This window comes from Crocodylus porosus, unplaced genomic scaffold (assembly GCF_001723895.1).
Source record: "Crocodylus porosus isolate Cpor-Errol unplaced genomic scaffold, CroPor_comp1, whole genome shotgun sequence".
NCBI lineage: Eukaryota > Metazoa > Chordata > Crocodylia > Crocodylidae > Crocodylus > Crocodylus porosus.
The window spans coordinates 81,126,759-81,138,855 of record NW_017728943.1 but is presented as its reverse complement, the minus strand read 5'-3'; the positions used below and the strand labels follow the sequence as shown (position 1 = coordinate 81,138,855).

The 12,097-nt window shown below is 53.3% G+C and overlaps 1 protein-coding gene across 1 annotated transcript; it reads left to right on the top strand.

Moving 5' to 3' along the window:
* Positions 1 to 2,439: 2,439 nt before the first annotated feature.
* LOC109319082 lies at positions 2,440 to 11,895 on the top strand. The gene is made up of 9 exons (XM_019548595.1): positions 2,440 to 3,139; positions 4,757 to 4,929; positions 5,674 to 5,900; positions 6,818 to 7,021; positions 8,060 to 8,171; positions 9,694 to 9,979; positions 10,663 to 10,811; positions 11,763 to 11,808; positions 11,890 to 11,895. Exons 3-9 carry the CDS (start codon positions 5,714 to 5,716, stop codon positions 11,893 to 11,895), a joined length of 990 nt encoding a protein of 329 aa, XP_019404140.1. The 5' UTR covers positions 2,440 to 3,139; positions 4,757 to 4,929; positions 5,674 to 5,713.
* Positions 11,896 to 12,097: the final 202 nt, after the last annotated feature.

Below are 12,097 nucleotides of genomic sequence, written 5' to 3'. Positions count from 1 at the left end.
ATGCAGGCCTGTCTGCTCTATGTGCAGATGATAGTGCTTGGGAACCTTTCCATATGCAGAAGGGTTATCCCCACTTCTCACCAACCTGTACAATTTCAGCCCAGAGGTAGCCATGCCAACATAGATGGTGACCGCGAGGATTTGGGATCCTGCAGTTTGATAGGTGCCTTTTGAGAGCTAAATTGACTTTTGCAGCTGCTCCAGCACAGGCTACATCAGACAAACCAAGGGCTGCCTGCTGTAGGGGTGGAACAGCAAAACGTCTGAGGTAGCCAATGCCTTAGTGATTGTGACTGATAGGGCCTGGATCCCAGTGAAAGAGAGGGTCCCCCCCAGGCCTAGAGCTGAGCATTGTCCAGCACCTTTCACCTGTGTTTCAAACCAGCTCACAAGCCTTGCCAGGGCCAGAGCGCTGGATGTACGGAGCAGTCAGCAACCAGCCTTGCCCCACCTGGTGACTCAGTTGCCACCAACTGTAAATACCTCCCTGGTAAACAGAGCTGAGTGCAAACACACATCGTAGGGACAGAGGGAAGCAGTGCTTGCCCTGAAGAGGAGCCAGTCTCACCATGCATGCTGCAGAGGAAGCCCCCAGAGCAAAGTCCCCAGTGACAGGTTAGTAGGGGCAGGGTTTTATCAGGATGGCCGGATCCAAAGAGGAGCAGCTGGGTTGGGAATGATTTTACCCAGATGTTACTGAATTTTGTGCCAGTGCAAATGGCCTGACAAGCAGCCCTGAACACAGAGCCTCAGAGAAGCCCCAGGAGCAGTCCCTGCAGAGCTGACTTGCCTCCCAGGTCTGCTTCAGGTCCACAGAGGACAGAGTGGTGCTTAGTCTATGTGGTCTGGCCAGATTTTGGCCTTTCTGCTCAGGTGACTGACAGACCCATTATCTGGGTGGGGAGTATGATACAGGCAACCATCCACTGGGAACAGGACTAAGACCCACCCAACTCATTGCAATGCATTGGGGCCACCAAACAGCTGTCAAATGGGGGCAACTGGGAGTTGATGATGATGGGGGATCACCTCACTCCAGTTACTCAGGTGAGTTCACACCAGTCCTGTCCCCTGTGGGAAATCAGACCAGGCCTCCAGCCAGCTCAGTCCCATCTCTAACTGACCAGTACTGGCTGCTCAGGGGAAGAAATAGCTCCAGTGTACTGAGGCTGTCCCATGGGTGGGGGCTATTCTTTGTGGCCTGAGCCAGTGATCAGTGTCAACTAGAAGCAGGAGCACTGGGAGCCCTTGTCAGGATGATACTGTAAGGAAGCGGTTTTCAAACTTTTTAGACTCATGGTCTCCTTTTGACCCAAGGCACCCCTTGTTAGCCTCCAGACACCCCTCAGAAAATGCCAGCTCTGAACTTTTACTCATTTCTTGACTCCAGAAAAATACTAGAGCAATTTTTCTCTTGCAAAGAACTCAAAAAGACCCAAGCAGGTCAGAATGGTTTTAAAACTGTGGATTCCTGTTTTAAATCTCTGAGCTTATCTCATGAATCATAAAAAAACATAGAATTACAGAACCATAGAAAATGAAGGTTGGAAGAGACCTCAGGAGATCATCTAGTCCAACCCCCTGCTCACAGCAGGATCACCTCCAATTAGATCATCCCAGCCAAAGCTTTGTCTAGCCAGGTCTTAAAAACCTCCTAGGATGGAGATTCTACCACCTCTTTGGGTACCTGTTACAGTGCCTTACACTAAATTGTGCTGTTTCTATAGTAACAGGGCTAATATTGAATGGCACCCTGTGGTATTCTTAAAAGGGTCTCACAGTGCCCCAGGGTGCTGTAGCTCCCTGGGTGAGAACCATGACTACAGAAGTTTAGGCAAGGGGGGTCTTCCCAGCAATGGCAGGAGCACAAATAAATTCAGTGAGGACTGTACAGTCAGTCCACGGGCATCTGTGTTACAGTCTGTAACCTGCTTCCTACCTGCTTCCTGGCATCTCCCTCTGGTGGGGCAAGTGAGGGCAGCTCTGCCCCCTCCCAGAGTTACAGAGGGACTTGGTGTGTCATTGCAAAGAGCAGAGGCAGAGAGAGAGCTTGGCCCAGGCAAGCACAGCCATTGCCACTTTCCCCTGAGCAGCCCCAGTCTTATCTCCAGTACCTCATCCCCTCATTGCCTGTCCTCTTGCCCTGAGTCAGGAGAGGAACTAGGTCAGGGTTATCTAGACACATCAGCTTGTCTGGTAGAGACTGATTTGTAATACTAAAGGAACTGAAAACTGAAGGAGGCACCTGGAGTATAGGGTATAAGGACTAGATTAGAGTGGGGCAGATAGCACAAGTCAGATGGAGGGGGGAGAGCCTGGGTCACACTGCAGCCTACCATTTGCATCCTTTCTGTGGGGATAAGTGGAAAGGACTTTGGCACCCTCCTCTACTTCACTGATGTTAGTGACCAACAGAAAATCTTTCTTTTTTAAAGAGCAAAGCAATGCATTTAACTGCTCCCCCGGTCAATATTCCTGGAGGTGCTCTCTGTTGGGAGTGTATGTGCACATGGGAGAAAGCAAGAATGAATGAATTATGGGATATGCATGGGGACTGCTTTGTGGATAGGTTATTTGGCAATGTCAGCAAACCCCAGGGGGTCCTTTACCGAAGCCCTGCTAGAAGTCTGTGTGGGACAGAACAAGAGGAGATGGGTAATGCATCCAACATTGCAGGGAGCTCCAGCCTGAGACCAGTAACCAAGCTACCTCCCAAATACTCCAGCATCAACTCTGTAGGCCACTGAGTGCAGTGGACATCCCAGCCACAGATGCCCTAGAGCCCATTCCAGTAGATGCAGGAATCCAGGCCTGGGATCTGCCCCCAGGTCCCATTTTGGAATGAGAGGAAGTGGAGGTCTGGATTGGCTCCTCTTATCCTCCTTGTGCTCTGGACACTGACCAAGTCTCTGCCAGCTGTTTCTGGCCTTTGTGTTCTACCAGCCTCCCTGGGGGCTCCCAAAGCAGGAGGCAGGAGCAGGGCAGATGATGCTGGGTTGGGCAGGCCTGCAAACCCTGACAGCTGCCCTGGGACCCCTGCTGCCCTCCGTCTTTCATTTCAGGTCTGGAGGTGCTGGAGGATCTGCTGACCTATGATGATCTTTTCTTGGAGTATTTCAATGCCTTCTTGGCTCAGCCTGTGAGTATGTGCCCCCCCCAGCCCATCACTATACTGTGGCTCTGCTCCCATTAATGGCCTGATTCTTCCAGCATTCACCCAATGAACCTGTAGGCAGGACAGTGGGGTGATTTATCCTTCATTTCCAAAGGTAAGAGCAGGGTCCAGCCCCTGGTTTGAGGAGTGCACAAGCAGATCTAATTCTCAGGGTGGAACTGGATCAGTTAGGGGGCAGGGCCTGAAGGGAGAGGTAGGTGCATGAGTGTGGTGCATCCAGGCAGGTTCTGTGAGTAAAAGACAGGGCTTCTGCCTGGGGTGAGTCACTGCCTCCCTCCTACCTGGCATGAGTAGTTCTCAGCTGATGCCAGGCTTGAGGGTAGGTTTGTGAGGTGGGCCGGGCACATCCCCACTGAGAATGGGGTTGAAATCCCAATGTTACACAGAGCCTGATTGGAGCTGGACTTGGAAACCCATGATACAGCTCCACTGCAGCCTCTTTACACACACTCTGCTGGTGGCAAGGGGCTGCAAAGCAGACCAACCCAGCTCCTTGGGAGTTCCCCCAGTAAGCAGCGGCATGGGGCAGGGGAATGGCCCAGCACTGGGACTGTCAAGGACCTGGCTGAAGGGCATGCCCTCCGCTGAATGGGCAGGTGCAATAGGTTAGAAGGTACCAGGGCAGGCTCTGTAAATTAAAGCAGCCTTGAGATGGTGTACGCTTGTGAGGGGAATGGAGTTCATCTCTTTCTTCCTTTAGGATCTGCCATCATGAAAGCAGGATGGCTTAGGGTCAAGAAAATTTGCCTCAGGGCCCAGATTTTTTTTTAAAGAATGTTTTTGTGTTCCAAGCCAAATCAGGTCCAAATCCGTGAGTCAGTCCAGAACCATCAGTGGCCCTACAACCCGTAAACATCCTCTACCCCCACCAGGGACTTCAGATATTTCCAAAGTCGTCTGGCAGGCATCCTATGTGCTGGCCCAAGCCCAGAGGCTTGGGGTTTGGATGCCCCCAAGTTTTGCCTACCCTTAGCCATATGGCTGCAGGAGCAAGCTAGGAAGGAGCCTCCCATTTCCATAAAGTGGGCTTTAAGCCCCAACATCTTGGCAGGTATTAAACCACACCAGAAGAACAGTTATCCCTGGGAGCACTTAAGGAAAACTGCCTTCATGGACCCAGATACATGGTGCCTCAGGGCCTGGATGATTTTGTAAGTCTCCCCAGATTGAACCAAGACTCGGTGTGGCTGACTGCGCATGTCAAATGCTCTCTCCCCTGGACATGACATACAAAGGGAAACCGGGCTCACGAGGAAGGCATGTAATAGAAACTAGGCAGAAAGCAAAATGCTGCAGTGGAGAGCTCAGCTGGCCAACTGCTTGCATCTGCTGTGCCAGTGAGCAGTGTGCAGAGTAGAATCCAACCATGGAAAGTCCTCTCCCCTGTCATCAGCTTTCAGACACTGCAGTGCAGGAGTGAGGGACACTGGCAGAAGTGGGTGTGGGAGGCACAGGGCTGGAAGATCAGTTTGATTCATCCATTGTAGCAGCATTGTAAGTGAACAGTTGGTTCCTGAAATGTGCCAGTCCCCAGCGCTGTGGGGCTTTCCAGGCTGATGAGAGTTTGTGTCTTTGACCTAGGCTTTTCCTCTGAGGCTGCACTATGACCGGCTCAGGGGGCAGCTGGAAGAGCTGGACGGCTTCCTCCAGGGGTGTCCTAGACAGCTGAGCTCTCCTCGGTATGGAGCAAGTGATGCCGAGAGGGAGAGGACTTTGGGCTGGCTTCGGAGGGAGCGCTTAGTCCCATTCCTAGGGTGAGTTCTGGAGTGTGTGTACACTGTATCCTCTATACTATAGGACTGTCCTATACTATTAGACTGCTCCTCTGTGTGTCATGGGCCCTACGATGCTGAGGCAATGAAGATTCTCTTTCAGTGTCTTAACCAGGGAAGAGCTTAGTGCCTTCCCTGCTGCTGAAGGGCAGTGCCAGGTGACTGTTCTGGTTGCAGCCCGTTGGAGTGATGTTGGCTGGTCTGGCCAGAGCAGTGGGGCTAGGAGGTTTCACAGCCTCTCTGGGGCAGAGTTTGTAATGCTAGGGGGAGAGCAGGGGGGAGAGAAGTGGATGAAAAGAGAGCTACAGTACCCCTCCATGGAGGCCAGTGTGTGTACAGCAGAGCCAGAGAGGCTGGAGTAGGCAGGTGCAAGCTTAGGACAGAGTCTGGTGAGAAATGTTCACATGACACAGTTTTGACTGAGCTGATGCTGGGGTCCTGCTGAGGGAGTGCATCCCTCCTGCCCTGCAGCACCATGCTGCCTCAGCCCTGGGCTCCCCACACCCCACACTGGCTCTGCCAGTGCCTCTCTCTCCTGCCCTGCAGCCCCTTCTGCTGTCCCAACCCTGGCCTTGCCATGCCAGCAGAGCCTCTGGCTTTGCCCTGGTTCTGTTACCATGGATAGTTCTGTGATTGTGCATCCTGTTAGCATGCATCTTGGAGCAGTTGCTTGCCCCCTGCTGTGGCCATAATTGGCAGTTTCACTGACTGACTGTCTGCTGTCAGGACCACTTTTTATCTGGAGTACAAGCTGGCAAAGCTGCTGATGTGTCCGTTGGATGAGGGCTACCCGGTGAGCCAGCACGAAGTTCGTGGATACAGCCGTCAGTCTGACAGTGCTGCCGTCTCGAGCATTCCCAGCCACCCCTCAACAGCTGGGCTGACCATGGGGGTCCCCAGCCATGGGCTTCTGAGGCCTCTTAGGCTGACCCGCAGCACCCCAGCCCGTCTAGGTGAGTCCCCTCAAGATCCAGCCCTGGAGCATGCCTGTGTCTTCCTGCCCCCAGGCTAAGGAGAGAGGTTACTTCACTGGACCCATCCTCCCCTGGACTTGGAAGGGAATGAAGGGAGGCCTGTAAGTCACCCAGCCTGGTGTCTGATGCTGACCTGAAATGCTGACACCAGTTTGCTTCTCCCCACAAAGCTGGGCCAGGAGCTAAGGCACATCAGACTCGGAGTTCAGGGTGAAAAAACACCTCTCTGCCCCGAGGGGCTGTGTTTAAACACTGCTTTGAGATATTTTGAAGTCTAGCATAGAGCAGGCCTAACTCAAAACCAGGGACAAGCGTATCGCATCTCCCACCCTGGCTCTCTATTTCTGTCCCCAGTATAATACTGTCCATACCCCTTGCTCTTGGGATCTGCAGAAGGTGATCTCACAGAGCTTGCTTTCTTGCCTGCCTGTCTCTCCCCACTTCCTCTGTTCTCCTAACGCTGGCCTCCGCTCTAACTCCTACACACTTATGGTGCAAGTGCCTCCTCTTCTGCTGTTTTTGCTGCCTCGTGGATTGCTCAGCTCAACTGACAACGTTTCTTTCAGCTTCTCTATTCTTCCTTCTCTCTCTAAGATGGTGTCCCCTCAAAATGGGTTGTGGGGACATGTTTTGTATGAAGCAGGCAATCTTCCTACACCATGCAAGTATTAGGGTAAGAGCTGAGAGAATCAAGGAAAATGAGCCCTCCACATTGTGGGGAGATCCCATCCTCTTCACCAAGGCATTTAGGCTCTTCATGGGAAAGGACCCCAGGCATCTCAGGGTCTGACTGCTCCATGGTGCTTCACAGCTGCCTAGACTCACCCTTTACCAGCCATGTGGCCTTGGGACCCTCCCTTGACAGCTGTCTGCTATGTTTCTCTGCTCCCTTGCAGGCTGCCTCACTAACAATGTTGACTGGCATCCCCAGGAGATTTCCCTGCAGTTCTCAGCTGCCTTTGGGTTGGGGCAACTTCCCTGTGCAGAGAAGCTGAGCAGGCTACAGGTCAGCAGCCTCCTGTCTGACTCCAGCATGGAAGCAACCAATGGCGAGACTGCTGTGGCTTGGAGAGGGACAGGAGGGGACTGTCCTTTGCCAGGTACATTCTATCTTTTTAGCTTTCCTTCCCCACCTTCTTCCCCCAGTGTGAGGGGCTCCTGTTCTGTCCATTGGGTCTGTGTGTCCTGAGCCACCTGCTTTGCTCATTCACAGGTAGGAAGCTGCCTAGCTCATAGATGCATCTACAATTGCCTGCCTGAGCCTAAGTCTGCCTTCAGTGCAGTATTGTCTCCTCCTTCCCTGGGCTCCAGGTTATTACCTGGATGGGAGACATGCCAGGAAATTGTGGGTGCTGCAGCCTGTGTGAGTGATTCAGGAGAGGTGCACTGTTCTCTGACGCAGAACTGACCCCACTGTGATGCCAAGGACTGCTGAGTTGAGCAAGGTGCCTTCTTTTAGAGGAGTTATAAAACAGGTCCCAGTAGCTTCTCATTGTCAAAGATCCCAGAACAGTTGTGTGAGGAGTCGGTGTGCTAACTGGCTGTGTTCAATAGACTCATAGAGAAGTCAGGCTGGAAGGGATCTCCAGAGGTCATTTAGTCCAACCCCCTGCCTGAGGCAGGGTCAGCCCTATCTAAACCATCCCATACAAATTCATAATCTAACCTCTTAGTAAAGTGTACAAGTAACTGAAGTCCTTAAATGCCCATTGTAGTTGCACTTGGGAGCAGTCTACTTCATGGCTTCCTGTCCTAGGTCACTGTTCTCTCCCACTGGTAAAGAGCTGCTGTGCTTATTCCTGGGAGCTGCTGCATTTCTGCAGCGGGTAAAGTGGTCTCTTTCTAAACAGCTTGGTCTGAAGCAAAATGCTGTAGAGAGAGTTTATTTCCAGAGGTATTAACAGCTCTGCTCCTCAGGACTTAGAAGAGATTTTATTGCTCTGGGTTTCCTGACAGATTCAACAGCAGGAGGTGAGACCCCCCAAAGCCCATAGGGAGGGCCTTTGACTGGAGCTGACAACCTGAGCACTTTGGTGCAACCCCATGTGGCTGCTTGGAGGAAGGGGAGTGCAGGGTAGTAGTCTCAGGGTCTGGACAGATGGACTCATTTATAATCTGCCCTTGTATCATGATTGCAGAAGGAGCCATGGATGATTGGACCAGTGAGCCAGAGGGACTGCCCGTCGGCCTGAGCACACCTGCATCTGGCTCCTCACTTGGAGCAGAGCACACCAAGTCCCACCTGGACAGGTGAGAATATCAAGGGTTAATGCACCTTCCTGTGCTGGGGAGGAGAAGGCCTCGAGTGAGTGCCCAGGTAAAGCCAGGGGCAGCAGCTGGAGCAGGGGACTGAATCAAGGGCTGGTGTGCCCAGCCTCATAGTCACTGATGGCTCCATCCACCTTTAGCAGGGCTCTGTGGAGGGTGACATAGCTAGCACCTTTCCACCTGGAGGCACACATCACTTGGCACCATCAAGCCTTCCCTCCCCTATCCATCCCCACCACCAAGGCCAAACAGCATGTCTTTTGTCAGAACCTGGATTAGAGGCCTGACTTCTGGGTTGTGCTTTAACCACTAGATGTGCTGCCTTCTTAGCAGTGTTCTCACCTTGGGGCGCCTTCTGCCTATGAATGCCGGGCTGGTGCCACCCACACCCTGAGGAAGACATTCAGTAGCAAGGGGGAGGGAATTTCTCCTGGCCTCTGTCTCACTCTCAGCATCTGGTCCAACAACATCCAGGTGCCAGGTGTGCCTGGAGGGGGAAGGGCTGAAGGTCAGGTTTCTCACCTGCTCTGGGCCCAGTCCTAGGTACCCTGTTGGGAGCATGGTGCTGACTGGTTGACCTGCTTTATCCTCCTTGGGGGCTGTTCCTCTGGAGCCTGCTCTCAAGTTTTGCCTGGAGCATGGGGTCAATACATATGCATGTTGTTTGCTGGGGTTGCTGGGGACTCCTCTCACACTGGTTCCCAGTAAGAGGCACACAGGAATAGCACTGAGATGGGGCCCACAGGGTTCAATTTTCCCTGAGGCCAGGTTTGAGACCTCGAGCTCTTAGGATAAATCTGTGGATATGTGTGTGTATTGGGAGGGGCATGTACTGGGCATGCTGAGGGGAGTAGTATGGTAAGGAGTGCCTTAACTGGGATGCACAGGGTGCTGTCTGTGGGGTGTTTGTGCTGAGATGTGCTTGGGATAAGTGGCTGCATTGGAGTGTGCAGGGGCTGGTGGATGCCCCTGTTGCCAGGAATGGTGGTGGACAGTGGTGTAACTAACTATGGGGGTACCACCAGTGGCACTGACGTGGATGGTGGGGTAATAAAAAGCAGCTGTTGCTGGCAGCTGTATGATCACGATTGCGATGGCATAGCAAGCAGAAGCCCCTGATGTCCTGTGGCCTGTGTGCCCAGCTGTGCCCTTGCCTTTTCTGGGGTACATTCTACAACTAAAGCCTCCCACACTTGGAGTCACCTCTGCTCTATAGGCTCCACTGCTCTGTGGACTCCCATTCCCTCTTGTTCATTCCAGTGCTGACTATCCAGCTAACATGGGAGAGGACTCATCTGACAGGACATGGGGACTCACCAGGGTGCAGGGGAGAGGAAATATAGGATAACTACAACTAATGGCAATGTAGTAGTCCAACACTGGGGAGTGTCAGGGGGGTGCAGGGAGGGGTGCAAGGAGGGTTGGATAGTCCCATTTCCCCTGCATTCCAGGGAGTTGCCTGTGCCATGTGCCAGAGATGTTCCTGGACCCTTTTTTACTACAGGTGGGCTGGGGAGTCATTCTCAGCTGCCAGGAAGGTGTTGCAATTTGATCTGGATGAGGCAAGTGATTCTGAGGGAGGAGAGGAGCCTGGGTTCCTTGGGAGTTTCAGCGGCTCTGCTCTGCAGCGTCTGAAGGAGGACATCTTGGGGACGGTAAGAATGCCAGCTCCTGCCCATGGGCCATGTGGATGGAGATGGCGTTGTCTCTGCCAGCTACCATGTGGTGCCCCCTCCTGCTCTGGGCTGGCCTGTCTGTCAGGTGGAGGCCAACAGCCTGTTCAGCCTACAGTGGGCAACCTGTGCTGAACTGTGGACTTATATGGGGCTCTGGGGTACCGCTTGACTTTTGCCTTTCATCAGTCTGTTCTGGTCCTGGAGCAATGCTACCCCTACTCTGTGCCTAGAAGATGAGTGCTCCTTAGGGGCAGCCCGAAAGGGTCAGGGTCACTGTGGCTCAGAGGGGACAGCTGAGGTAGCAGATTGCTGCAGATTGCTGATTACCGTGTGGCGACCTCCCAGCCCTTTACAGGGAGCCCTGTCACAGAAACCAGGGGGAACCCTGCTTTATTCCAGTGGTGGGCGAGCAGCTGGCAGTCCATCCATCTAGTCCTTGGCTTCTCCAGGAGAGTGGAGCCTGAATAAGTTTGCAGCAGTGGCTCTGAGGAGCTGTCTACCAGTAGCTTGGTGCCAGTCCAGTGGGAGGCTACTGAGTGGGGCCCCCCCCACCCTCCACTGCTGCACTTAGGACAAGATTGTCAGGCCTGGGAATGTGCCATGGGTGGTTCTCATTAATAGACTGGTGGGGCAATTCAGGGAGGCATTAGACCCCACTGAAGGGAAAGGTGGGCTCTCCTAGCTCTTTGCTATGGGGCTGGACTGCTGCCCAGGAGCTTTGCTTCCTCCTCACCTGCAAAGCTTGCTCTTTGTGGCTCTGCATGCTCCAGTGGGCCCTCACCCTCCTTGTGCTGTAGAGAGCTGGCATGGACAACTTCCAGGAGTTTCTGCAGGGCACCCTGGGGATCCACCTCCTCCACTTCTGGATTGACTGTGAGCATGCCAAGGAGCGCGCCCAGTGCTTGGAAGCCAGCGATGCCCAGCTTCTCTACACTGACCTCTTTCGGTAGGGATGGGTGACCAGGGGAATGACACACTCAAACCCTAGACAAACAGAAGGGTGTTGGGAGGCATGGATCCATGATGGTGCCTGTTCTCTTGTGGACACAAGAGGGGTCACGGCTTCATTACTAAACCTGTGATGGGTGCTGACTTTGGGTTTTGGTGGTGGGTGTTTTTTGTTTTTTTTGCATTCCTGTGCCAAGCCCCCTGCATGCCCAGAAGAGGAGTGCATTACTTCAACCTGGTTCACCCAGTATGGCTTGTGGGTGCTAAGCACCTCCTATTTTTTTCAGTGGGTTCTTGAGCCCCAGAGCACCCACTGAGTTGGCACCTATGACCAAACCCACTCGAGCTGGTTGTCTCTTTTTATTGCCCCCAAACCTTTGTCTGCTCCACCTCCTGTCATGTCAGGTACACTGCTGGTGGTGAGGACGGGACCACTCAGCAGCCATGAAGATAAGCATAGACTAGAGAGTTCCCTCTCTGACTCATGGGTGAGGAACCCCTAATTCCTGTGGTAAATGAGCATGCATGTGCACAGAGGAGGGCCCTAGGGGAACCCCCCAGCCTGACATTCATAGCAGTGCCCATTTCCCTAGCGCCTGTCAGAGTAATCACACAGAGTAGCCTGTCCCACACAGGAACCTGATCTAGCACATTTCAGGATCCACTGGGGGGAGAGGTGGTGGGGAAGGGCTGAGGAGTGAGAGAAGAGCAGCCCAGATGGGGTCTGTTCTGCTTGGAAGGCAGCACTGGAGGTCTGTTGCTTTGTAGCTTTCCCAGCACATGCCCCGTGGGAGACCCACACAGGACAGGACACCACCTCAGATCACCATCACAGATGTTCTGGGTCGGCCTTCTCCTCTAGACCCTGTGGGTCTGGCTTTCCTGAAAGCACCCTATGGGCCTTGGATGCTCCTTTCCTGGAGTAGAAGCCCCCTTCTTGTCTTTGCAGGAGTATTCAAGACAAGTACAAACTGGACCTGCCTCCTGCTTCCCAGGTAAGGAAGGCTGCTAGGGAGGAGCCCTCACCCCCACACACCCTTTGCAGCTTTAGCAGACGTGTGTCTGTGCTCTGGCAGGTCTGAGCTGAACATCGCAGCTGTGGGCAGAGGTGAGAAAGCAGAGCCCTGGGGAGCACTCTGCGTGTATGTCTGTGTCTAGTATTGCCTCCCCTGCCAGGAAATGCTCAGGCTAATTAAAGTGCTCCTATTTTTGGCTTTCAGTGATGCTGGGGGCCTGATGCTGCCTGGTTCTGAGGCCTCCCAGGTCTCTGCTTAGCTATTAGTA